The 27,233-nt window shown below is 35.4% G+C and overlaps 1 protein-coding gene across 2 annotated transcripts in view; it reads left to right on the top strand.

The window, feature by feature from the left end:
• The first annotated feature begins 1,978 nt into the window (after nt 1-1,978).
• The window catches only part of LOC101263565 (phospholipid-transporting ATPase 2), a 61,744-nt gene continuing 36,489 nt past the window's right edge, over nt 1,979-27,233 (top strand). The window contains exons 1-11 of one of the 2 annotated variants that reach the window (XM_004250325.5): nt 1,979-2,263; nt 4,280-4,509; nt 11,421-11,634; nt 13,131-13,247; nt 17,064-17,156; nt 17,260-17,434; nt 21,818-21,984; nt 22,927-23,031; nt 25,408-25,505; nt 25,594-25,736; nt 27,110-27,206. In XM_004250325.5, coding sequence (XP_004250373.2) covers nt 4,385-4,509; nt 11,421-11,634; nt 13,131-13,247; nt 17,064-17,156; nt 17,260-17,434; nt 21,818-21,984; nt 22,927-23,031; nt 25,408-25,505; nt 25,594-25,736; nt 27,110-27,206 — 1,334 coding nt within the window. In that variant the 5' untranslated portion in view covers nt 1,979-2,263; nt 4,280-4,384. Of the gene's footprint in view, nt 2,286-4,279; nt 4,510-11,420; nt 11,635-13,130; nt 13,248-17,063; nt 17,157-17,259; nt 17,435-21,817; nt 21,985-22,926; nt 23,032-25,407; nt 25,506-25,593; nt 25,737-27,109; nt 27,207-27,233 lie in introns of both variants that reach the window. The other variant, XM_069291591.1, reaches the window with a different exon arrangement.

Raw genomic sequence — 27,233 nt, forward strand, 5'->3', positions numbered from 1 at the left:
ATCGACGAGGCGTCACCCAACCAACGGACCGTCTGGGTCAGATCCTGGTCATTGGAAGGCCTAGCTGCCACGCCTAAGTACCTATCGACGCCCTCCACCTACGGAGCGTCAACCATCCTACTGGACGTCGATTGTCTTCGTAGTGGTACTTCCTTAGGTAGTTCTGTCCACCAAGATGGGTCCTTCCTCAAGGACCCTTGGTTGGTTCTTGGGAACTTTTGTCCGGACGTTTCCAACTCGAATATGTTCGTATACAATTTTATGACCTCTCACATCAATTTCATCCAAGACGAACACGTAAAACTCGACGAAACGCACTAAGGCACACAAGGTCGTTTCAAGGCAAACCTTTCGAACGTCATGGACGTTTGACCTCCAAACTTCATGAAACTTTAGACACTGCCTCTTAACCTCATTATAACCCATATAAGGACTTCAAAACATCAAGACACAAGCGTTAGGATCTAGTTATAGCTAAGTTGTTTTAGAGGTATTACATTATACCTTTGACAAGGTATGAACACATTTCCAGTCAGGGTACAAATTGGATGCCACTTAACGTGTTGGTCATCAATATCTCCCACAGTTTAGTATTAGTTATTGCACGACATTGTATTCAATTTATTCAGTACAATATTGTTATGTTGCATGTTTATTACTTCGTCATTGCATAAGCTAATTTATTTCAGTTTCATGTGCACTTCAACACCTCAAATTGATCATGTTCAACATACTATAGTATACTGCATATTTCACATACTCAGTATATTTAAGATACTGACCACATATTTTCTTGCTCTATATTGTTAATAATATAGGTTCAAGCTTTTATCATCGGACTTGCCGTTAGTATAATTTTACTATCGTCTCACCAACAAAGTTTTGTGAGTTTTCATCTTTCGAAAAAAAAGATCTACTTTTATCTTTCAATTTACAAACAATTACAGTTAGTTGAAGGATTGTCCCAACAACTCATCTTAGAGCACACTTTCAAGTAGATAGTCATTAGATTTTAACTATATGTTTTAGTTAGTGGAACTTTCTTTTTGACTATTAAGTTAAAGATTCGGATTTTTTTATATCATGATTTGAAAATCTTCAAATACAAAATTGACCCACAAAATTATGTTTTGTAAAAACAACTCTCTCTCTCTATATATAAATATATTAATTATTTATTTCATATGTAAATAAAATTTAAAATTCAGATCATTATTTTTTACACCATTTATATCTCGTACAATTATTATTTTCACTAACATAAAATTTATTATTACTTCAAATTAATTTCCACTCTACCATTTATATTCACAGAATAATTCACTATTTTTTTAATCAAATACATTTACCTACCAAATTGACCAACACATGGCTCAAACTAATCATGTTGGTTTGTTTTCTCAATCATATGAACGAGAAAAACAAGTTTAACGCGAGAAAATTGTCAATATTATGTTAGAGGATTATATTAAAGAGTAGTACACCAAATCCTACTTTTGATTTTATTTTTTTATTGAATTAAAAATTTGATCAATAAATATTGTATTTTTTAACGATAAAATGCAAGTTCAACGTGAGAAGATCGTCCGTACTATTGTTGAATGATTATATTAAAGAGTAGTACACCTAAATTTATGTTTGAATTTTTTTTCATTGAATTAAAACTTGATCAATAAATACTGTATTTCTAAGAATATTTTTGTGATAATATAGTATGCGATTTTACAAAACTGTGCTTATATTAGTAAGATTGTATAAATAATTAAAACAAGTCTACTAGTTTTACAACTAATGAGATTTTGATGTTTATCAAAAACATACAACATAAAAAATTTAAATCGTATGTACAAACAAAACATTAATTCAATCTCATGATTTCATATCGTATGGCCAAACAGGTCTCTAATGTCACATGAAAAATTATGAAAGCAGGTGAACTAAAGAAATAAATATTAAAAATATTATGTTTTTATATTTCGAAAATTAAAAAAGAATTTTATGAAACTAAAAATGATAAAAAAGAAAAATACTAAATTTGAGTAGTGTTCTATGTCTGGTTGGGTCAAACATACATTAAACTTAGTAATTACACTTAATTACACCTAAATTCAATTGGCTTTTCAATAAGATCCTTGCCTGCCAATATCACGTCGTTGATTTTTCTAATTAATCGGCGATTTCCCCCCACCGCATGCGCGTGTACCGGCAGAGAACCACCGTCGGCGGCAACTTCATCACTGCCTCCTTGATCCTCTTGGAATCGGTAAACATCTCCTGTTAACTCGGTGCGAATTGGATTATTCTAGAATCCAAAGTTAATTTGCGACTCTATTGCTTTTAGTAGTTGTTGTAATTCTGCTTTCTATTTTTGCTGGTAATTTCTGTTTCTTTGTACTTGAAGGTCTGATCGGAGACTATGTTGCTCCAGAAGTAGTTCACAATTATATTTTAATTTGCCTGAATTTATGTTTTTATTCACTGTTGGCATGCTCCAGAAGTAGTTCTCTTGCTAACCTGAATTAGTGATGATCCTTGTATAGGTGATGACTGCTTTCCACAGTATCACATTAGCAACAAGATAGTTCTAGAATTGCCATTTTGCATTTCCATTTGTTTCGGTGAATTTGATATTTTTGCTCTAGAATCATATCGTGGTGGTGACTGTATTGCTCTAGGTGCAGTTGTGAATAAGCTTTCCTGGTCATTTTTTTTTTCTGTTTCATGAATTTGGTTCTTTGTGCTCCATATACATGGCAGTATCTGATCTAGGATTTGGAGGCTATGGGTTCTAAGTTGGAGCATTTGTGTATTTCCAAAAAGGGAACCCTATGTGCGTTACCTTGAAAAAGAAAAGAAAAGAGAACTCTATGCAAAAAGAACAAAAAGAAATGTAGACTTAGGGACTCTAACTAAAGTCTAATAACTTAATATCATTCACATAGGACTTTCACTACTAAACAGAAATGCTTATCGTTGCTGGGTTCATAGTTTAATAATTTGTCAGCTTTTAGTAGGCTTTACAATATTTATACACAGCCCATACTAGAACCAGTGGGTTTGGTGAAACCTACTGCTATTGAACTGGGTTCACCACTGAAATGTTGTCTGATTGGCGAAGGTTTTTTGATAGAAATATGTGTGATATTCCCATCTTTACTGAACATTTTGTCTTTCTTTATATGTGGTTGTTTGCCCTGAATTTATTGTCTGATTGGCGACTATGTTGCCACAGGAGCACGAATTACCTGTAGATTCACACTAATTGTTTTTGGGGTAGTCCCATTTCAGTTTTGTGATATTTGTGAGTTCCACAGCTTGGGTAGGCCAAGGATTCTTGCAGTGAAATAATAAAAATGATATCGTGAGTTAGGTGATTCCTTCCTATTTGCCTAAGTCTTGGTAGGTAGAGTTACTTGGTATATCTGCTGCTGAGTGGTGAGAGATGGTAGGTGGATTAGTCGAGGTGCAAGCAAGATAATTGACACAACCATTATAAAAAGAATATTATCATGAGTTGAGCTGAATACATGGTTGGCTAGTTATGTTATCTGCTATTAGGGTGTGTTGTGGGCGGGATGATAGGAACATAAAGAATCATCTAAGTATTAATCGCATACAAGCTAAGGTAGGCTATGACTTATGAGAATCCTCTATGTCAATTCTGTTCTATTTGGCCCCTTTTCATTCCAATAACTTGAAATAATTGATTCATATAGCCGACCCTAGCTTGTGTAGGACTAAGACATAGAAACAGTTGATATTGTTAGGAAAATTATAGAAATTTCAAAATTGAAGGCTCTCTAAATCTTACATGTATGTCGACATTGACATAAGAATTTCCTTGAACTAGAAGGAGTCTAAGCTAGTTATATCACTTATGTAAGACATTTTTTTATTATGTTCTAGCTAACAAGCATTGGTTCAATGTAAGCTTACTATTATGGACATAATTTAGTTTACGTGATTTAGGTATACATATGTCTTATTAGTCCTTCAGTTATCAACCTTTGAGTAATCTGGATTGAACTGCATCCTTTCTGTTGCTGGAAGATAAATTGTACACTTCTGTCCATTGTAACTCTAAGAGCACGGTCTCATGCTGACCATTCACTTTGAGGCTTGATTTGAGAATTAATTCTTGTTCCTATTTAGTTTGTCTTTGGATGCATCAGATTTTCTGGTTGTTAGTGTTTTGTGATCATTGTCCAATCTCTTCCTTACAATTGCTTATTGTTTCGTAATGTAATTGTTAGCCTAATCACTTTTATCAATTTTGCAGGTACAATTCTATTTCTTAGGTAATGAATAGACCCAAAGGATACTAACTGCTGCTTTAACCTCAAAGTCAGCATCTATTACATGAAAAAGGGCATACAGGTCAACAATGAAGCGTTTTGTTTATATTGACGACGATGATTTGTCAAACAATATTTACTGTGACAACCGGATCTCAAACAGAAAATATACTGTTTGGAATTTTCTTCCAAAGAACTTGTGGGAACAATTCAGGTAACTTTCTTAATTTGTTCCATAGAAGTTCTGCATTCTATATTAGATTGAACTTGCAGCTTTGAGATATTTCCATTTTGGTTTTTGTCACGAATTTTTTGATATCAATAACGATTAGGCTATCACAAAATTCAGTTTATTCTCGTACGAAAAACAGAATTTCTTGAGGGCGGACGGAAATTTTTTTATTTTACTTTTCTGCTTTACTTTTTCCCTTTTGGATAAAGTGCCCTGGCTAATGTAGAAAATTTAGAGGCAACATACTAAGTTGAGATGATAGATCAAGATGATGAGGGGCTTCTCATCGGGGGGAAGAGGGATGGGAGAGTTTGATATAGGGGGAGATGATGGTCTCATAAAAGATGGGGAGCTAGGAGTGGGGAGCTAGGAGTGACTTTACTTTCAAGTTTCAATTGGCACTCTTGGGGTAGCTGTTGGGTATATTCATCCAAGAGGAAAATTACATTGTGGAGAGGTATAATAAGTGTGAAACTTGGAGTAGCGAAGACTAGATGTTCCATGAGTGTATGAAAGGGGATCATGAGGGAAACAGGTTCTTAAAGCATATTGGTTGCTAGTAGAGGCATATGCAGGAGGGGGTCACCGGGTTCCAGTGAACCCATGATCCCCTCCCGAAATCATATATAGTAGTGTTATAAATTTTAATTTTTTGTTCAATATAAATGTGTGAACCCATACTTGAAGTATCATGTAATGCCACAATGATTGGGTGCACCTCTCAGCGAGGTTAGGAATTTGACTTTTATATCTATCTTGTTTTATTTTATTTTTTAAAAATTTGGTAACATTTCTCTAAGTGGTTATTGATAGCACTTCTAAACTTTTTGATTTATTAAGCATTTTTGGAACTATTTAAAATTTTAACTGGTTTAAATGATAAGAACATAAATGTCAAACTTAGATCCACATTTTCATAATAGTGCACCCATTATCCCCAAATCCTGGATACACCTCACTTGCACGGTGGAAAGAGGGCGATTGTTAGTTTTGGAATGACGTGTGATGTGAAGGAACTATCTTACCGGAGGCAACACCTTGGGTATCGGAGGTGGAAAATTATAAGAAAGTTTTGGCGTTTGATTATTTGATGAGGATAGTGGGGATTGTATAGGATATAATTTATACGACGAACTAGTTCACTACTAAAACTTATCGCTAATTTGAAGAACCTTATATACTTTGCATCCCTTAAGTTCTAGGTAGAGAAACCAGCTTGAGTTTGTTTATTTTAGCAATAAAGAAAAAAAATAAATAAACGATCATGGAGTTATCGTTGGTAAACTTGCCATAGGAAAGTCTGTCAATGAAATCTCATTATCATGTTGGAATGTTGTGCAATAACAATGGTCGGAGTAGTGGTCCGGAAGAAGTGGTGCTGTGAGTGATGGAAATGAGGCGTATTGTCGATGGAATGGTCATTGCTAAAGAGGTGGTATAGCCAATAGGGTCACCATAATAAGCTTGCTGCTGCAAAAATAGTCAATGGAAAGTGATGTAGTGCTGCCAAAATGATCATTGTGAATAGCTACAAAAAAGGAAAGTATAATATAAATGAAAAAGACAAACTTTGGAACAGTTGGAGATGGATGGAGCTATGATCAAGGACCTGATACTATTAAGGAGGCAGTGCAGAAATTTTATGAAGGCCTTTATAAGGAGACTGAGCAGTGGAGGCTTGGTTTGAGACTTCATGATGTATCTAGGATTACCGAAGAAGATTAAATATGGTTTTAGAGGCCTTTTGAGGAAGAAGAAATAATGTAATGCCTCAACCAGTGTGCTATGGAGAAGGCACCTGGTCCAGATAGTTTCCCAAGGAAGAACAGTTGGAGGTGGATGGAGCTATCATCAAGGACCCTGATACTATTAAGGAGGCAGTGCAGAAATTTTATGAAGGCCTCTATAAGGAGACTGAGCTGTGGAGGCTTGGTTTGAGACTTCATGATGCATCTAGGATTACTGAAGAAGAACAAATATGGCTTTAGAGGTTTTTTGAGGAAGAAGGAATAATGTAATGCCTCAACCAGCGTTCTAGGGAGAAGGCATCATTAACACTATTCAGGTTTTCCATTTCAATCAAACTTCCGAGAAGAATTTTAATGCAACTTTCATTACCTTGATTCCGAAGAAACCAGGAGTCCTCATAGTTGAAAGATTTCTGACTAGTTAGCTTGGTAGGAGGAGTATATAAAATTATTGGTAAATTGCTGCCAGAAAGGCTGAAAAAGGTTGCAAGTAAATTGATCAACAAGCACCAAATGGCTTTTATCAAAGGGAGGCAAATCATGGATGCAACACTCATAGCCGGTGAATGCATTGATTCAAGAATGAAAGGTGGAACACCTGGTATAATGTGTGAGTTGGATATACAGAAAGTGTATGATCATGTTACTTGTACATTCCTTTTGAATACTCTCAAACAGATGCGATCTGGTAGCAAATGGGTGAAAAGGATTGAACTTTGCATCAAAACAGTCAGGATCTCCATTCTAGTGAACGGAGAACTTGTGGGTTTTCTTACATCAGCAAGAGGCTGAGACAGGGAGATCCACTTTCTCCTTTCCTTTTTCTTTCTGTAAATCGAAGGTTTTGATAGCATGATGAAGATTGCATCACAAATAGGTGGATCAAGGGATTCCAATTGGAGGACGAGTTGGGAGGAGAAGGAAATTTGTCATATGCAGATGACAGTCTCATTTTCTGAGAGCCAGTAGCTGAATAAATTAGCTACATTAGAGTGATTCTGGTTCTTTTTGGGGCAGTATCAGGTTTGAGAGTAAATGGGGGAAACAGTAGTCTGTTTCCTATTAATGAGGTCCAACAGATTCAAAATTTGGCCAATATTTTGGGATGTAGAGTTGATCAAATGCCTACCACTTACTTGGCATGCCTCTGAGTAGCAATCATAAGGCAATGGATATCCACGATGGTATCCTGGAAAAAACTGAAAGTAAATTTACTAGGTGGAAAGCTCAATATTTGTCTTTAGGTGGAAGACTGATCTTAATAAACTCTGTTCTAGATTCCTTGCCCACCTATGTGATGTCTTTATTTCCAATCCCAGCAAAAGTTGTGGAAAAGCTAGACATGCTTAGGAGGAACTTTCTGTGGCATGGAAATAAAGAAAGGAAAGGTTATTGTTTAGTAGACTGGGAGTCTGCTTCTCAGTATAGAAAGAGGTGGGTTGGGAATCAGAAATCTGAGGTTGAAAAATGAGAGTCTACTGATGAAGTGGTTGTGGAGCTACATTGGTGAGGAAAGAGCTTCATGGAAGGAAGTCAGGTTCCCTTTGTGATTCATGTCCTGTTCCAATCATTTGTCCCGTACTGCGGTCCTGCATGAGAAAAAAATCATCAAAAAAGGTTATGTTACAATGTAGGGCTTGCGTCAAACGACTAACAGATGCTATATTAACGAATTAAAAGGGGAACCAGGGACATAAAGAACAGTATCTAGTGTGACAGAATATACAGGTTTGGCTTTTCCAACCCCTTTTGGTTTTGTTTGGATCCCATTGGCTAAAGTAATAGGTGGAAGAGATTGTGAATAAACAATATCAGACAAAAGTGATTTATTACCGGAGATATGATCAGAAGCCCCTGTGTCTATGACTCATGATCCAAGAGTGCTAGACTGTGACACACAAGTAAAAGAATTACCCGCAATAGAAACATCAGGTTGTGCAATCCAAAATATTTGTGGAGATGTTTGTTTATTTGCACGATACTGAAGGAACTCTTTATATTCCTTTAGAATGATAGGATCATAACTGGGTGGTGGACCATGCAAAATATAACATATGTCACGAGTGTGTCCAGGTTTATGTCAATGACTACACTTGGATCGAGGTTTTCCAAACTATTCTCCCCCTCGTCGATTCTCCATAGACTGGAATGTACGCTGGAAACTGCTACAGTGGTCTGAAAATATTGGAAGTTGCCGGAACCTGTTTGCAGTGGTCTGAAAATTCTGATTTTGCCGGGAACTTGCCGGAAACTGCCTGAAAATCACCGGAACCCTAATTCCGGTGATCCTTTCGAGAGAAAACTGAATGGGTTCTGGTCGGAAATACTAGATGACCCCAACAGAAGAAAAAATTGATCGGAACAGCCCTCACGCGCCGGCGCGTGAGCCAGATCTCGCCGGAGCATACCACCTTTGATCGGCGTGTGAGAGCGCGTGGGTTGGTATTTTCGGTGATTCTGGCTGGGGTTTGGTCGTGGGAGCTTTTCGAGCCTCGTGGTAGTGTTGATATTCGCACAACACCCACAGAAAGAAAAATAGAAAATAAAATTGACACAAATCAGACCCATCAGTCACCGGAAATTGACATATGGTGACTTGCTTGTTCTCATCGATGCTCTGATACTATGTGAAAAATATATGAAAAAAATATTATTGCATTGTGTATCTAAATTCTTACATTGAGACCCTATTTATAAACACTACATTAGAATCCTTTTCCAACTAGGATTCCTATTCTTATTCCTATTTTAAGTACGAAATACTTATTTCTATTGTAACAGTTGCGAAGTATGGTGAATTAACCCCTGGTGTACAAAAACTGTTTTATGAACCTTATGGTGTGGGTGTGTGGAGAACAATCAGAAATCTTTGGCCACAGATGGAAGCAAATTTACACCTCAAAGTGGGAATGGAAACGAAACAAAGTTTTGGAAGGATGCATGGGTTGATCGAACCTCTCTCAAGGATCTTTTCCCATACTTGTTCTTCATTTGTGAGAATCCTGAAGATACATTGTGTGATTGCTGGACAGTGCAGGGATGGGACTTATCATTTAGGAGAATGCTTAACGGTTGAGAAATAGAGAGGGTGGCAGCTCTACCGGGAAAACTAGACGAAATTTGTATTGTCCCAACAGCTACAGAGTCTTGTGGAACTCAGCAAGGATGGAGCTTTCAGTCAAAAGTGTGGATAAGAGTGGTCTACATGAGATGACTAGGGGAACACAATATCCTTGGAGGTACTTCTGGAAGAGTGTCATGCCCACTAAATTGAAATGTTTTACTTGGTTAGTGATTAAGAGAGCTTGTCTTACTCAAAAAGTCTTACAGAAGAAAGGTAGAAAACTAGTTCCCAAGTGTTTTCTTTGCAACATAACAGAGCAAACCAATAATCATCTGTTTTTACATTGCAAGGTCACCACTTAGTTATGGAACCTTTTCCTCAACATTACAAGCACTAGCTGGATAATGCCAGAACACACATTAGATCTTTTGAGTTGCTGGATCAGGAGGGAGGAAGAAAAAGTCAAAAGAGATGGTGGAGATTAGTACCTTCATGTATATGGTTGTCAATATGGAAGGAAAGAAATGTGAGATGCTTTAGAGATAGATCCAATTTCATACATAGAGTAAAATGAAAATGTACTGTATCTTTACTGTCTTGTTGTTAACAACTTTGTATAGAAGATGTAGATTAGATTGTAGATTTGATAAGAAGCTTGTAATTGCTCTCTTTTGGAGGTGACCAGCATACCCTTAATGTAGATGAATACAATTTACCAATTTCAAAATTAAAAAAATATAATGATACCTTTTTTTTTTTTAGAAAGTCAACATTTTATAGACAGAATACATCAATAGTGTATTTTAGTACTAGTTACATCTGGAGTTTACAGTAAGCAAAACCAAAGAAATCTGCCACCTATATCCCTCTTAAACTATCTAGAAACTGAGTAATATCCTCCGCCATTTTGGGGAGTACATAGCTACACCAAAAAAAAAAAAATGGTTATAAGACAATTCAACTTCAGACTTTGGAAAGGGATGCTCTAGTTTTGAAAACATCTTTGGTTTCTTTCTCTCCATATTGTCCACCAGATGCAAACAGGGACAATCTTCCATCTCTCTTTGTGGCCGGACATATTTCCTTCTCTATTCCAGTATGTTAAAACTTCGGAAGTATGCCTTGGCATGGACCAACTGATACCCCTTAAGTTAAAAAACACCAATAGTGTATTTTAGTATAATGATGCCTTAACCTCAATCAGTTGGTATCATCCATATGAATCCTTTTCTTCCTTTGTGTTTTTTTCTTAGTTAAGTCTGCATTGATTCTGATGAATGATAGGCTAAGACATATTTTCTCCTTTAATAGATCTGTTTCGTCCTCTTTTAGCATATTCAATCATCTTAGTGTTGCATTTATGGACCCGTGCAAAGGTCACACTATACATGGTAAAATAATTTTAGGCTGTCTTCTGGCATTTATCCCTTATGTATGCTACTTACACTCCAAACGAATTTGATTATTTCTACATACACTAACTCTAAGCATTCAAAACTCTAGACCACAGTTATAAAAAAAGTATTGAGAACTCTAGATAATTATTCAGCATTCGTCACTTAATACGCCAGTTAAAATTTTTTGTTAATTACCTGATTTATTTCTTGAACTGTCCCTGAAAAGTTACCCCCGAACTCCTGTTTATGATCTTTCTTGGTCACCCTTTACCATTATGAATTTCATTGTAGTTGCTGCTTTACTGTTGTAATAGATTATCAGAATACTGTGCATTTAGTTTGGGCTTGACTAGTTTATTCTGATATATAAAGACTAGAGATGGGAACAGAAATAAAGTCAAAATCCTGCAACATGGATTCAGTGATTGGAGATCTTGTACAAGATTCTTGCACAAAAAGTAGCATTATTTATTTTGTTGCACCAATTGATTCATTTACACTTATTTGATCACATTACTAATTCTGTTGGTGACATTCTTTCTGGTTTGTGATATCCCATTCGTTGCGTAGATTGTTTCATGGATTAAACTTTGTAAAAGGAATCAGTTCTTTTCTTTTTCTGTTAGCTTGAATTTGTAAATATCTCTCTCCTTTTTCCTAACAGCTTTATCATTTTGTTTCCAGTCGCTTTATGAACCAGTACTTTTTGTTGATTGCTTGCCTTCAACTATGGTCACTCATCACTCCAGTAAATCCTGCTAGTACATGGGGCCCTCTCATCTTTATATTTGCAGTCTCAGCAACAAAGGAGGCATGGGATGATTACAACAGATACCTTTCAGACAAGAAAGCTAATGAGAAAGAAGTTTGGGTGGTGCGGAAGGGCATTAGAAAACATGTATGCCGTTAGTGTCTACATTCTTCATTACATTACTTATATCAGAAACATATCAGGAAGTTCCTTTCTTATTTGATTCAATTCAACATTGGGATTTGTCTGATTTGTTTCCCCTGCTCTGTCCTGAATTGACCATTGTTCTTTTCTCGTTTATACGAGCCAAACTAATGTTTACTTCCTTGGGATAAATTTTTTTGTTACATGCAATATTACACCACAAAGTGACGTGATCCAACCTTAAGAAATTCATAAAGTCCTCGGTAGGATTGGCAGCATCCCCCCTCAAGGCAGGATTCCGAGAGAATCTCTTGAAAGAGAAAGCAACATTCATGTTTTTAGTTTTTTATCACAAATGTTTGGATGTTCTACTCCTGAAGTTCACAAACTTTTGGTTGTTCTACTCCCGAAGTTAAAGGGTACTTGTTGCGCTCACATATTTCCCTGCATAATAGCTTTATCAATTTGGGATGGAGTGCCTTCTCTTTTGGGAGGATAATGTTGACTGCCTCAGAAAATTCTTGCCACATGACATTGTGCTCCAGTTCTCTCTATATTCATAAACAAGGAGATTACTTTTGGGGATTCAGTAGAAAGAGTCGCTATTATTAATGGATTCAAGAAACAAACTTCCTTTTGGAGAACTAACCTACATTGATGATCATATTTCCATTTCTTGCTGTCCAGTGTCCACTTATCTATCATGATGGAACATCCATAATCGGTTCATTGTACTTCATCATAGTGCCAAAGTTACATGGTCCAATTTTAGTTTCTTAATACAACCTTAAATTGTTCTATTCCCAGAAGTTGAAAAGTTAATGTGCACCTTCTTGTATAATCCTCCATAGTTTTTAATACTGTAACAGTATATTAGTATCAGCACAGTGGCATGAGTGAGCCATATTTATAGTTCAAAAAGCCACATGAATATCCTTTGCCATTTTAGAAGGATTCTAGCTTTCTAACATGTCAAGTGAAGATATAATTTTAACTTTTTGCTGGAGAGTATCAGTTTGTCAAATTTGAATTTATAGAAGGGCCGAGTGTTGCAACTTCTTTTCTCCCAGAAGTTCTATACTTTTGCAAATATAGTCGTAACATTATTACCTTTATCATTCTTAAATATGTATTTTATTAACATGGCTGAAGGAGATAAATTTCTGTTTAGGTTGATTTTCTTTTGCCACGTGGTAACGCTGTGACTAGCATATAGGTGCTGAACTTTACGTGTACTTAGTGTTGTGTACAGTTCAGCCTTATTATTCATCTGATGTTTACTTGCTAATCTAATTTTGTTCGGGTAATTTACCATATCTGTAGGTGACTAGACGTGTTGACCTAGCACCAGAATATTTTTTTGTTTATGAAGCACAATTTGTTGACAATAATTCTTAACTCACTATGATGTATTCTGTTTCATCATCCCAGTAACTATTTTCTTCTTTTTTGTTTCACTAGAAGATTTAATATCCTACATTTCTTGTATTTACATGTAGATTCAAGCCCAAGACGTTTGTGTTGGTAACATTGTATGGCTTCGTGAAAATGATGAAGTTCCCTGTGATCTGGTCTTGATTGGTACTTCTGATCCACAAGGTCTTTGTTACGTGGAGGTAATCATTACGCCTTTGTCAAAGTTTTCTGTCTTAGAATATATTGCAGCTCTTTCACTCTACCTGAAGTATTAAGTAGATTTGTTGGATCGAAAGATTGTCTTTATCTAGGATAAAGCATGGTTATTATTATTGGAAGGGTATAACAAGAACCTTGAGATTCTTAAGAAAAATTAAGCTCGACTTATAGATAGATCCCCCCCTCCCTCTTTTGATAAGGTAAACATTTGTATTAATAATGGGATTGTTTTTTATTGAGTGTTTGGTTTGTTGAGTTGTATTGGACAATGTAATAGCAGGTAGTTCTCATCTTCACCAGAACATTTGCACATGAAGCATCAACTGACATACTTAATTCACTGTTCCCTCAAATTTTCAGCTGTGAATATAGCTTCTTTCGCTGCCATACAAGTGATAAAACACGCCCCCTTTGGTTCGCTAGGAATTCAAACCATAAGTGTAGAAAATCAGACTCCCTCACCAAGAGCTTATGATAATATGACTTTAATGAAAGTAATCCATCTCTTTCCAACCCCCACCTCATGAGTCCTTACTAATATGAAACGTCCCTACTTGTAAAACATACCGACCAGACTTTGGAATTCAGCTACTTCACAGTCCTGAAGGTTCTTCTTGACCCTTATTTTCCAATGGACTCTTCCATCTCGTACTTGACAAATTAAACTGTCATCTACTTCTGGTTTGAGATACTGTAAAATATCTATTCTTCATGCTACTTGTATCTCCAAAAGATAATTCACTTCCATCCCCTATCCTGAAAGTTATGTTGCCAGTGAAGTCTTTCCATCCTTCCAGGATGCGCTTCCAAAGTTCACAGTTAACTGGATGTGTGATAGTTTTAGTCGTCCACTCCCTTCAACATCACCGTTTTCTACTATCACCTTCCATAGAGCACGTACCTCAATCCTGAATCTCCATAACCATTTTCCTAATAGAGCTATGTTGAAAGTTAGGGATAATTAACCCCAAGAACTGCCGCCCTCCACAGATGTAACATCCTCCCAGCTAACTATGTGAAATTTCCTATCCTCATTTGCTGAATACCACAAAAAGATCTTATGGAGCCTTCCTATCTTACATGTGACACTCTCCGATGCATGAAACAATGGCATAATGTGCCAAGGGATGCTCCACATAGTGCTCTTAGTTAATACCTCTTCTCTTATCTACAAGTACCTCTTTTGCCGTCTTGTTAGCCCATTCTCTACTCTGTTAAGTATGGGCTCCACACTGCTTGCTCTTATTGGAAGTGTCTAAGGGTATGACATAGTTGGAAGACATTGGATTTGACTTCCTTTTTCACCAAAGCTGCATTAAGGATTTGACTTTCTCCATTACGAGAGGTAGACCCTGTCTTGTCCAACACCTTCTTTAGTACTAGAAAAACATCTGAGAGTATATATTTTAGATGCTTTCCACTACACTTCTCAGGCTTGTAGTCCTTGCTGTTCCTTGTTCCCTCCTTTTTAAGGTATGATACCTATGAAGGATGCACCGAGACTTCTCTCAAAATCTTCTTATCTTTCCATAAAGAGGGATTTATTTCCAACTCCTAAAAGTATTTAAACTGACAAAAACTTGTAATGTAGGGGGCCTAGATGGTAAGTCATCTCTGGTGAGTCAAGGTGGTTAATTGACATCCACTCCGCTCTTATAGAGCCAAACTCAATAGCATTGGCTAAGTTATCCACTATTGCATGAAGATTCTTGATAATTGATACTCATCCATGCAATCATCTCTTGAAAGACAAACCAAGTAGCATATAGTCTTATTTGTCCTTATTGGTTAGTAACTTAGCGCAGGTTTATATGCAAAACGTACATCTGTCAGCCGACTTCACACCAGCCTTTTGCTTCTCTATTTTCACTTTTGATTTAACAAGTGAAATTAGCTTAGCCTCCTTCCGAGTTTTCTAAGAATGAAACTTGCAGATATCTCTTGCAATTATTTCTCTATTATTCAAAACTAGGTAATTTGCCTGCGCTTCGCGCGGATATAAATAACAATTGTAGTGAATTTGCACTTAATTTTTAAATTAAAATCCTTGCATTAAAAATAATGAGAAAATAGGTTCTTAAAAAATTTATTACCAATATTCCAACATGAATATGATTATTTTTCATTATCAAATAACCAAAGAACCTCCAATGAATGAATTATTCACGAAATAATAAATCATTGGTTCTAAAATCAATATTAAAAGGAAAATAAGAATATGTATACAAACACATTTAGTAATGTAAAGAATATTTAAGTTGCATAGATTATATAATTGTGATATATGTGTTAGGAGAAAATTAAATCATATCTATGTTAAAATATACAATATATAAGCTTATATATAGTAGTTTGAAATTATAAAATTTAATACAGAATATGAAAACATAAATTCTTGGAATTGAGTACAATAATTATTTTCTGCACTATATGCGTATAGGTTCAATATAGGTACTATATGTGTATATGTTCAATATAATTGGAGACAATAACAGTGAAGAAACATAAAGTCGGAGTTTAAAACATGTAAACAACAATTCATATCATACACATAAATTAATGAGTGTAAAAAAAACAATACCGTGATGTGTAAAAATAGAATAAAATAAAAAGGAAAAAATTGAGTCCATTGAATTCACAATGTCCTCTTTAGGAAACTAATCCCTCCAATATCAGAGGTGTAAAGAATTGCATCCTCTTAGGATGGAACAATTTTATTCACCAACTTATTAATACAAAAACAATGTTGTCAGTTAATCACTCAACATGAGCAAAGTACACAAATATTTAATTTTACGAAAGTAGAAGAAGAAGATCAAAATTTTGTTGTTTTAAAATGAGAGTAAATCCCACTATTTGTAGACAAAAAAGGTTAGTGTGAACAACTATTTATTGTATCTTATCAGAAAGGTTACAACTATTTGGAAAAGTTGCAACCTTCGGAAAGTTCACAACCTTTCATAAAAGTCATAACTTTTCATAAAGTTGCAACTCTTAGTTAAAGTCACAACTTTTTATAAAAGTCGCAACTTTTCAGAAAAGTCATAACTCTTCATTAAAGTCACAACTTTTCATAAAAATCACAACTTTTCATAAAAGTCGCAACTCTTTATTAAAGTCATAATTTTTGTTTTTATAAAAGTCATATATTTTCATGAAAGAGGAAGGCTAGTTTTGGAAATAAATAAATTTAAAAGAAAATTCTTGCTTGGGGTGGTGCCACATAGGCGGGCCTAGTGCTCTCTTTTATATAAATATATGATATGATGTTAAAAGTCACACATCTGTGCATATTGTTTGGCGTTTCTCTTCTATCTAGAACAGTAACTATGTGACACTCTTCAATTTTTCATAATCTGGCCTAGTGTTTGACCAAAGAAAATTGGAGGAATGCATCTATAACAAATTTGTAAGTTGATGTATACTTCAAAATTCAGTCCCCACTTCAGATTGTGTCATTGGTTGCAACATGAATACATTGAAGCAAAATGGTTGCTAAATGCTTGTGAAATTGTGGTTGGCCCAATCAGTTGTGAGCTCTTTGCTTTCAATTGCTTGGTGCATGCAAATTGTGGATGCTCCATTGTGAACTCTGGGATCAAATTAAAACATTTCTTACTTGCGTCTTTTGTTGATAAATGTACTCTATTTGTTTTATTCTTCTGTTGATAGGTTTGATGACTTTTTCCTAATGGATGGCCCTATGCTTCAATCTTCCTGTTCATTACACTTTGATGGTTACCTCTGTTCAAAATGACTTATTGGTTACATTTTGTTGTTGCTATATCATATTACAGACAGCTGCCCTTGATGGTGAAACTGATCTTAAGACAAGGGTGGTTGCTTCTGCTTGTATGGGAATAGATTCTGAATTATTGCACAAAATCAAGGTAAACATTAGTTCTTTACATTGAAGCGAAATAACCTATTAGTATTGGTTCTGGTGAAAATGCTCTTTTTGTGCATTCTACATGTTTTTGTGTTCTTTTACAGGGTGTGATCGAGTGTCCTGTTCCAGATAAAGACATCAGAAGGTTTGATGCGAACATGAGACTATTTCCTCCGTTCTTGGACAATGATATATGCCCTTTGACCATTGAAAATACAATTCTTCAATCATGCTATTTGAGGAACACAGAATGGGCATGTGGTGTTGCTGTTTATACAGGCAAGTTTTCATATGAATATGATGAGGGAACGTTGATTTTGTACTTCATATTTTTTCCCTTTGTTGTTTTTTTCTTTTTTTTGTCAGTATAACCTTGTGATCGGTGAAAAAATAGTTTGTTAATACTGCTATTTAATGATGTTTGATAAAAGAATTGATAGAAGACCAATATGCATATGTATTTTGAAGCTTGGTGACATTACTCCTAATCAACACCAGGCTGACAAATGACAATTGACTAATAGGAGTGAAACCTGTGCAGTTTCTAGGTCAGAGTTGATGTATTACAGGACCGTGGTTGGGGTTGTCTCATTTCTGCTTATATGGACAAGTTTTTTGAGTGATTGTAGTGACCAAATGTTGTTTTTACTTTATGTTTTACTCCCTCCATTTCAATCTACGCATCTTACTTTCCTTTTTAGTTTGTTTTCAAAATAATGCCATATTTATGTTTGGAGACTCTTTAAATCTAACTTTCTGCATGACATATTTAGGATTTTAAGATTCAAAGGGTACTTTTGTATGTTACATCTTTAGTTTAAGACAACATTGTTCCAGAGTTTCCCGTGTTTTATTAAAATTCGTGCCAATTGAAAAGACACTTTAAATTGAAATGGAGGGAGTATGATTTTTTTGTTCCTTTTCCTAATAGCATTTGTATAACTCTAAACTTGTTGTTGGTGCATGAAACAATTTTCCTTAAGATATTGTCATTTAATGAAGTTTGGCAGAAGAATTAAGAGGATACCCACCACCTTGCTGATGTTTTAGACTCATTATAGACATAGGATCATAGAATCATAGATGTAGATAGTACTTTGTAAATATGGGGCTACTACAACTCCTGTAAGATTCGGATATTAACATATATAGGCAAGGTTACCAGTTAAAAAGAAAAAGGGAAAATGGTTCAGTTGCAGATTCAATTAGATCATAGGTTTTTGTGATTCTTAGATCTGAAAGGTAGGTATCTTTGAATTGTGACATTCTAGAGAGGATGTCAATTTTTTTTTTTGAACGTGTAACATTGTATTGCTTAGCATATCCTTATGCGGGAGACCTTCAAAATGATACAAAAAAAATTAATGAAGAATAAATCTACAAGTTGATCTATATCTTCTAAGATTATCTCTTTACATCAAAAACAAAAAAATTCTATACAATTCATTTTACTTTCTGAATGAAATTGGATCTGTTTCAAAACATCTCCCGTTTCATTCTCTCCAAACAGTCTACCAAATTGTATTAGGGTATTATAATATCTGTCATCACTTCTTCGGGCTTTTGCTACCTCCTCTTCTGATCCAATAACTTAGCTAGTTTGCAGTGTGCTCAGACATGGTCCACTTTGTTTCTGCGAGACTAAGAAAAAGTACTCATATTTGTGTTGTGAATTTTCAATGTAGGAACAGATGGCTGTTAGTCTCACATGTTTCTTTGCAAAGAAAACATCTGGAAACTATGAGAGCACCCTTTTTCTTCAAAACTTCATGAGTCAAACATGCTCTCTTGGCCACCAGCCATGTGAAGCACTTCATTTCAGTTGGTGCTGAACTTCTCCATATGTTTTTCCATGCTATTCGGTAAACCCCATTTTGCGCCATAATTTCCTTCTTGTAAGCCTTATTAACAGTGGACTCCCCATCTTTGCTATGTTTCCATCTTAAGGTGTCAGGTTCAGAGTTAATTCCCTTGAATTCATTAATTCCTTTTAGCAGATAAGCCGTCCTTTTCACCTCCTAGTCATTCAAAAATCTTCCAATGGATGAATTACAGCCTTGTGCAGTCCAACAATCGTTGATGTTAGCCTCAGTGCTGTTGCATAATGTAAACAGATCTGGAAAGAGTTCATTAATGGAGTTTGTTTCTTCCAGCCATCCACTCAGAACATGTTTTTTCTGTCATTCCCTACTTTCACGTGCAAATTCATCTCAAGCTTAGGCCACAAATCTCTGATAGTCTGATTGTTTCCAGACCACTCTACACCACAGGCATTAGAGCTCAAATTAGTGCACCCAGTGGTGGATCCAGGATTTTTACCTAGGGGTTCAAAATATGAAGAAATAAATGTGGAAAAATTATAGGAAGAAAAGCAAAGTGATGCGTACGCTAAATTTTACCTGCCCAGTTTTGTTGTTCACCATCAAATCCTTCTTAAAAATAATCATGTCTTTAATTCTCAAAAATGAAATATATCATGTCTTTTTTACTTTCATTTAGCAGTGTCCTACTTAATTTTAAAAGTTGCAAGGATTTAATTATTAATATTATAATACATTTATTAGTGCTTAGTAACAACAAAAACTAAAAATAAAAAGTATTGAACAACATCAATATTTATATGTTGAATGTTAAAAATATAAGCTGAAAGAAACGATCTATATGGCTTGATTAAATAAATTGTAGAAGTGGACAAAATACAAGAATCTTTTCTATGTAAAGCTAGTCAAATGTGAATATTTTGAACAAGCGTGACGTAGAACGTATAAAAAGAGATATGCATTGTGTTAATTTTTTTTATTTGAGTGAGAAGTGAATTAATATTGCAAAGCAATCAGAACTTACAAAAATTTAGCTATAGCCTTAATCTAGTACTGTCGGAATATTTTTTAATTCCAATTATGTAAAAAATCTGTACATGATATTTAAGACCCAATATTTATTATTTGGGCAAAATAGAAAAGAAAAACTAAATATTAAGTATATATATAATAAATACATATAAATGGGTTTAACTAAAACAAAGAATACTCTAACAAGTTTATGTCTACTGCAGGACCAATTGCTCATTAAAAAGGGAATGAAAAAAGACTAAGCAAATTGCTTTATTAAAATAAGAAAAAGGAGTGAGAAAGGACAAAATTTAAAAAGACTGTGTAAGCGAGATTTGAACCCGCGACCTCAATGAGAAATTGAACCCCTGAACCATTGAGCTGCACTTTTCAATTGTGTTCGGGAGAGGGGTGGGGGTGGGGTGGGGTGGGGGGTGGGGGGGAGGCGGTTTCATTAAAGGTTATATATGCATAGTATTCAATTTTGACCGTATATATTCAGTGTAATTTTTTGGCTGAGGAAGCCCTGAGTGCACCAAGGACTGGATTCTCCAAATTTGCCTTTTATGACTTCTTTCCATAAAGCTTTATACTCCATATCGTATCTGCATAGCCATTTCATCAGTAAGTTATTGTTGTGTATTCTCAGGATTCTAATGCCCAACCACCCATTTCTTTCCTTAGCAATGCTGTCTGGCACTTGACCACGTGATATTCCTTTGCCTTCTTTTTACACCAATGCCGAAAGAAATTCCATATAAGCTTATCCAGTTTCTTCAGTACCTTGGAGGGTAACAATAAGTTGGAAAACAGTCAAGAACAAAGTTGATAAGCACAAGCCTGCCTCCCAAAGCACAAAAGCTGGCATGGACACCACGGTCATAAAAAGTCTACCTCCCAAAGATAAATATAGTGCCTTTCATTTAGTCAATTTCTTTTATGTTTTCTCCACTATGCATCTCAAAATTTCTCAGCTTTGCGCTTGCTGCCTAAAGGCATGCCTGAATAAGTTGTCAAGTTTTCCACTTTGCAACCTAAAATAATTGCAAGACTCTGAATGTAGGAAACCTCCTTTATAACAACATACCTAGTGAAATCGCACAGGTGGGGTATGAAGAGGGTAGAGTGTACACATACCATACCACTACCTCATGGAGGTAGAGATGCTTGTTTCTGTACGCACAACTTTCATAGAGCTGCAACTAGTGTAATCATATCTGATATTGAAGGGCATAGACCAGTTTATACCAGAAAGGGCTAGGACCTTATACCAAAAGGGCACTGAAGCGCAAGGTGGTTGATGCTTTCTGATTTTGACTGACAGTCTGACACATGTAACACCTATTGACCAGTTGGAATCTTCTACTCATATGATTATCTTGAGTGAGGCATGCTCCTTTTAAGACACATGATCATATGCTTTTTCTATGTTCAGCTTGCACATGACACCTACTCACTGACAATTAGTGCACCATCAGTAATCTGTCTCCCCTATTACTTCTTGTAGCTATGACAAGGCAATCATTTACCAGTGTTGAATAAATTGCTTTATCCCAATCTATTTACTGTACAGTTTCTTTTTGCATTTTGATGAAATTCAGGTAAATTGGCCAAGTACTTTTGTACTTTTGCTATTCAGTTGTCATATACAGGGAAATGATTTCACTAAATTTTTTTGTAAATCGTCCAACTTGTTTCTATTATCTCCTGTCCTCATGAAGTCCATAAGTATGAACTAATGCTATCATCTTACTTATCAGATATGGTCACCTGAGGTACCTCGTTTTTCTTCTTTGTGAATATATTCATGACATCTCCCTCTTTCTTTCAGGAAATGAAACAAAGCTTGGCATGAGTAGGGGCATACCAGAACCAAAGCTTACAGCAATGGATGCCATGATTGACAAATTGACGGGTGCAATATTTGTTTTTCAGATAGTTGTTGTTATTGTTCTGGGTATTGCGGGGAATGTCTGGAAAGATACAGAAGCACGCAAGGTTCGCGTCTTATCTGTATCCTAATGATATTATTAATATTATTTTCTTATTTTCCGAGTTAGTAATCAAGCTATATACGTAGGGTGCTTTTAAACCTCTACTGGTTTAAATTTTATATGCTCTAATTGAAAAACAAAATTATGTTTTGACCTTTTTATATTTTATCTTTTATAGGGAAAACCTTTTTAAATATCCATATTGTTGATTTGTTTGACCATCTAATCTGAAATTTTTATGCTATTACAGAGTCACACTTTACCATACTTGATTATATTTCTAGCATGCCTTCTCACATGCCATCCTAATTCTTTTCTGTTGGGCACATTACGTGAAAATTCCTTTTGCTAATTGGTAACTGTGGGACTTGAATCCATGTCTCTTCTTGCGCTGATACCATATTAAAGTGTGATCATCTTATCTAAAGTTTAATCTATTACAGAGGCCATTGTTTGATTTACTGAATTGTGTTTTAACCTATATAAATCATGGTGTGACAATTTAAGAAAGAAATAAAGACTTTTGAAACTTGTCGTCTAATGTGCCTTAGACATTTGTTGACTATAAGTAATCTCATTAAGAGTAAAATGAGAATTCTGAAGTTTAAATTATGTTCTAATATCAAAAGGTAACATTTTTTTTGGATTGACTAAAAAGCGTGCCACATAAATTAGGAAAGAGGATATTAAGTGATTAAAGTATGCGGTCGCTCTAACAACTTAAGCTTTTGAATGAGATGGTCACTTCAGCATTTTTGTATATCAGAAGATATTGTATAATGCATTTTACTGCTTAGATTGTTTCCTCTCAGATTAGTTTTTCTGCTTTCTGTCTTGCTTCTCCTCCGTTGATTGACACTCAAGTAGCAAGCTTTTGAGATCTATCAGAATCCTTGTTTGGTGTGGATTTTCATCCATCTGATTGCAGGTTTTGTTCATCTTGTAGCTATGGTATGTCCAATATCCGAATGAAGGTCCATGGTACGAGTTACTGGTCATCCCTCTTCGGTTTGAGCTTCTTTGTTCCATAATGATTCCCATTTCAATAAAGGTAGGCTGTGAAGTATCCTTTCCCACTATGTTTTGTTGCATTATGACATTTTCCTGACATTTTCTAGAGCAACTTTGTATTTTGTAGCAGTCATTTAGCTTTATTTTTGAAACTGGTAAGATTGTATTCTTCAGCATTAAGGGCATGCTGTTCACCACCAAAAAGTGTCAGTTACAAGCTTCCTGTCAAATCTAAAATCTGGTCTGTGTCTACTATACACAACTTTTACACCAAAAAAGTAAGGATACTATACAATTCCATTTTTCTTTGTGAATGGAATTGGATCTATTTAAAAAAACATCTACCATTCCTTTCCTTCCAAACTGACCACCATATACATGATGCTGTCAACCTCCACCATCTCCTTTGGCTCTTGCTGCCTCCTCTCCTTACCAACTCTTTAACAATTCTGATGTATGCTCTGGCATTGTCCAATTCAGATTTGAAATGCTAAGGAATAAATTCCAGACTTGCTTGGTAAAGTTACAGTGCAAGAAAAGGTGATTGTTTGTTTCTCCTGTCAGGTTGCACATAAAGCATCTGGGAAACATTCGTCTACCCTTCTTCTGTAATACTTCCTGTGTTAAACAAGCCCTCTTTATCACTAGCCACTAGCCAGGTGAAACATTTCACTTTTGTGGGAATGTCCCCCTCCCAAAAATAGTTCCATTGATACTTTGTGGTCTCCTGCTATCACTTGGAGACCTCTTCTGTAGGTACTTTGTGGTCTCCTGCTATCACTTGGAGACCTCTTCTGTAGGCACTGATAACTGTGTAAAGACCATCATTTTTGTGCCTCCATAAGCATCCTGAAACAGCGTATTCGGGTTCCCCTTGGATGATCATATCAAGATATATTTTACATATGAATTCAGCTGTGATTCTTCTTGTATTACAGTGAATTTAAATGGTATAATGTTGATTCAGTACAGTGCAAAAGCTTATTTGCTGTACTTCATATGCAGATTGAAAAGTAATTTGTTCCTTCTAGTTGATTAGTGCACGTATTGAAGACCAAATTTGTTTGAATTGTTCAGTTTCACCGGTAGCCTGAATTACGAATTTTAGCAAATAGAATTCCTGGCTGATAGTGGTTAGAGAGTGGAGTGATAAGTTCATTTTTTCACTTTTTTTACTCCGTTCATATTAGTATTACTGTATATGATGATGCAATTGAGTCTCTTTTTCCAGTTTATTATTTTCTAGTCTGATTTTTTTGATGAATGTTCTTTGCTGGTTCATAGTGGTTCAACCTGTCCTGTGGTGCATCCAGCGAAGACTAAACTAATACATAGTCATGCTATATCTTACAACATTGTAAATCCTATTTCAAGCTATATCCAATAATAGAGATTGCTCAGCTACTTTCTTGGTACTTCCGCGTAATTGTTTCCTGCGTTCCTTTGTTTGATGGATTTTGGTGTGCTTTCTCTTGCTTAATACTGATATCTGCTGACTCTAATTCCCATGTTTAGCATCTTTTCACCATATTCTGTGTCTTGACCACCATAAACACTTTTTCTGTAGTTTCAGTTCGACCAGTTGATGATCTGACCTTGGGCACATAGATTATGAGTTATTTTCTACCGTCTAAACTCACAGAATAGCCTTTGTACTTGGACCTATTTTTTTTTCTCGTGAGCTCTATTCCAAGTGAGAAGAGTTCCATGGATCACTTCCCACATGAATGATGAGTAATCTTTGTCAAACAGTTTCACCGATTGCAGGCAGGCTGAGAGGGAAGTCTAGCTATTTTTGGTTGGGCTCCTGACTCTCTGACTCACCTATCTTGAGAGTACTTTAAATGTTATTTCAGCGTCTCTTTTTCTCTTTTACTTTTTCATTATGTCTTGAGACATATTTCATAGGACCCTAGGAAATTAGATGTTTTGAGGAATCATCAGTAATACTCAAGTTAGCCTTAATATCCTTATCTGACTGAATTAGCTTTGAAGCTGGTCTAGTAAACTTAAGCACATTACCTCGCGGAGGTAAAAAAGTACTAGTTAATATCTTCCCATCTGCTTAACCCTTGGTGGGAAGAGATCTTATATCTATACTGGTGGGAGGAAGCAGGTACCCGAGGGAGCATATCATTTTTTCCCGATCTTTAATCTTGAGGAAAATCACATATAATTAGGTATATTTGTCAACTAAAATAATCCCTTATTGAACCAATAAACAAGCTGAGGTAACTGTTGAACAAAAAAATGTTAGATGATATGCAACACTGCAAGGACAGGTATGATAATGCTTCAAAGCAAATTACAAGGTTAATTTATGCACTAAGAAGTTTAACTTTGCACTAAGGAGTTTAACTTTTTCTTTGGATTAGAAGATCTATGGCTTTAACATGTGTTCGTTTTCTTTTGATAGGTTTCATTGGATCTTGTAAAAAGTTTGTATGCCAAATTTATTGATTGGGACAATGAGATGGTTGATCCAGAAACTGGTACTCCATCCCATGCGACAAAGTAAGAAACATGTTCTTAGTTTTAGGTTTGTTTGCTAACATATTCAGTATTCATTTGTTTGTGTATCTTCTTTTTCTTTTCATGGCAGCACAGCAATTAGTGAGGATTTGGGGCAAGTTGAATATATATTGACTGATAAAACTGGGACACTTACTGAAAACAAGATGATCTTTAAAAGATGTTGCATTAGTGGAACCCTTTATGGCAATGAAAATGGAGATTGTTTAAAGGGTAAGGCCTTAGTTATATTTTGATTTGAGTTCTCTAATTTTGACTTGTGCAGTTCAACTTCCTTCGGCTTTAATAATCTACTTGCTAACAAAGATGTACATACAGATACAGGGTCTTGATGACTTTGAGTGCAATCTGATGCGAACTCAATTACTACCTTTACTTAGCTTCATATACCAATAAATGCTTTCAGCTTTCTGATGTTCTTTTTGAGATGCTACTGTGGTGTTTGAAGGTGCCTATAAATGGGAAGAAGACTTGATTTTAGACTATTGTTCAAATGCATTATGAGCAGATACTAATACTGATTGAGATACAAGGTCCTTAGCTTAGGGCAATCATAAGAACTATAGATCTACTTTTATATTATTGCTCATCCACCTCTATTAGCTTTTCCCTTGGTTATCTTATGGAGATGCCTGAAGATTGGCTATATTTATCTTCTTCTGCTTTCATCATTCCTTTTCCTTTAAACTTGGAACAGTTATTAAAGATTTTCAAGTAAAAGTAGTTATCAATGTTTCTGAAAGCTCCATTTTAATACCAAAAATAAAAATATTTCTGTTAGCATTGGACTTCTAGTTCAGCTTCAGAGTGACCATGAGTTCTCTACTTTGTTTCTTTTGAAAAAAGTATGGGAGGTGGCTGCTTGACTGCTTTTCTCACAACTTTGCTGCTTTCCTGATGCACAAAAGTTCAGGAAAAGGTTTTTCAAGATTTTTTCTTCCCTTCTACACATGCTTGAAATGAGGGAGACTCCTCAAGTGGGTATTTTGCAGATTATCATTGCATGTGTTACTAAAACAAAGACACAGAACATTTGTTGAATTCTAAAACTTGGGATTTAATAGTTGCTTCCTTGTTTTTGAATGATGACTCGAATAATCTTTGTTACTAATTTGTGGAGCCTATGATTTATTAGTTAAAAGGTTTTGTCAGGCAGTCTCAATCTAACCTATCATCTTCTCTGCCATTTGATTATCTACATCTTCTCCTCATATGTTTAAGTTTCTTTCGTATCTAAAAGCATTCTCAACCTATTTTTGAATGTTACTAGCATACACTTGCGTTTTATATATCTATATAACGTTTGTAATTCCACCTGGAAGTTTTTACTTATGTCTCTTAAGTCATGTAAATCTGTTGATCAACACAACTTCAAATTTTTTAATCCTGGGAAGGACTACAACATCTTTTGCATAAAGTGGCATCTCTTCTATAGCATCATCTTCAACTTAATCTGACCTTCCCTTATCTGATTTCCTTTTTCTTTGGCTTGAGAACTAATGTGTTCTCCGTACCTTTTTCCTTATCACTTATATATTGTCCTTCTTGTAAAAAAGAAGCATAAACAAACTTTGTCTTCCATGCAGATCCTGAACTGCTTCAAGTTGTTGCCTCTGGTTCTCCAGATGCTATTCGGTTTCTTATAGTCATGGCAATATGTAACACTGTAGTTCCTGTACAAAGGTATATGATTTGTCTCTGAATTTCTTG

The sequence above is a fragment of the Solanum lycopersicum genome, chromosome 11 (assembly GCF_036512215.1).
Source record: "Solanum lycopersicum chromosome 11, SLM_r2.1".
Lineage (NCBI taxonomy): Eukaryota > Viridiplantae > Streptophyta > Magnoliopsida > Solanales > Solanaceae > Solanum > Solanum lycopersicum.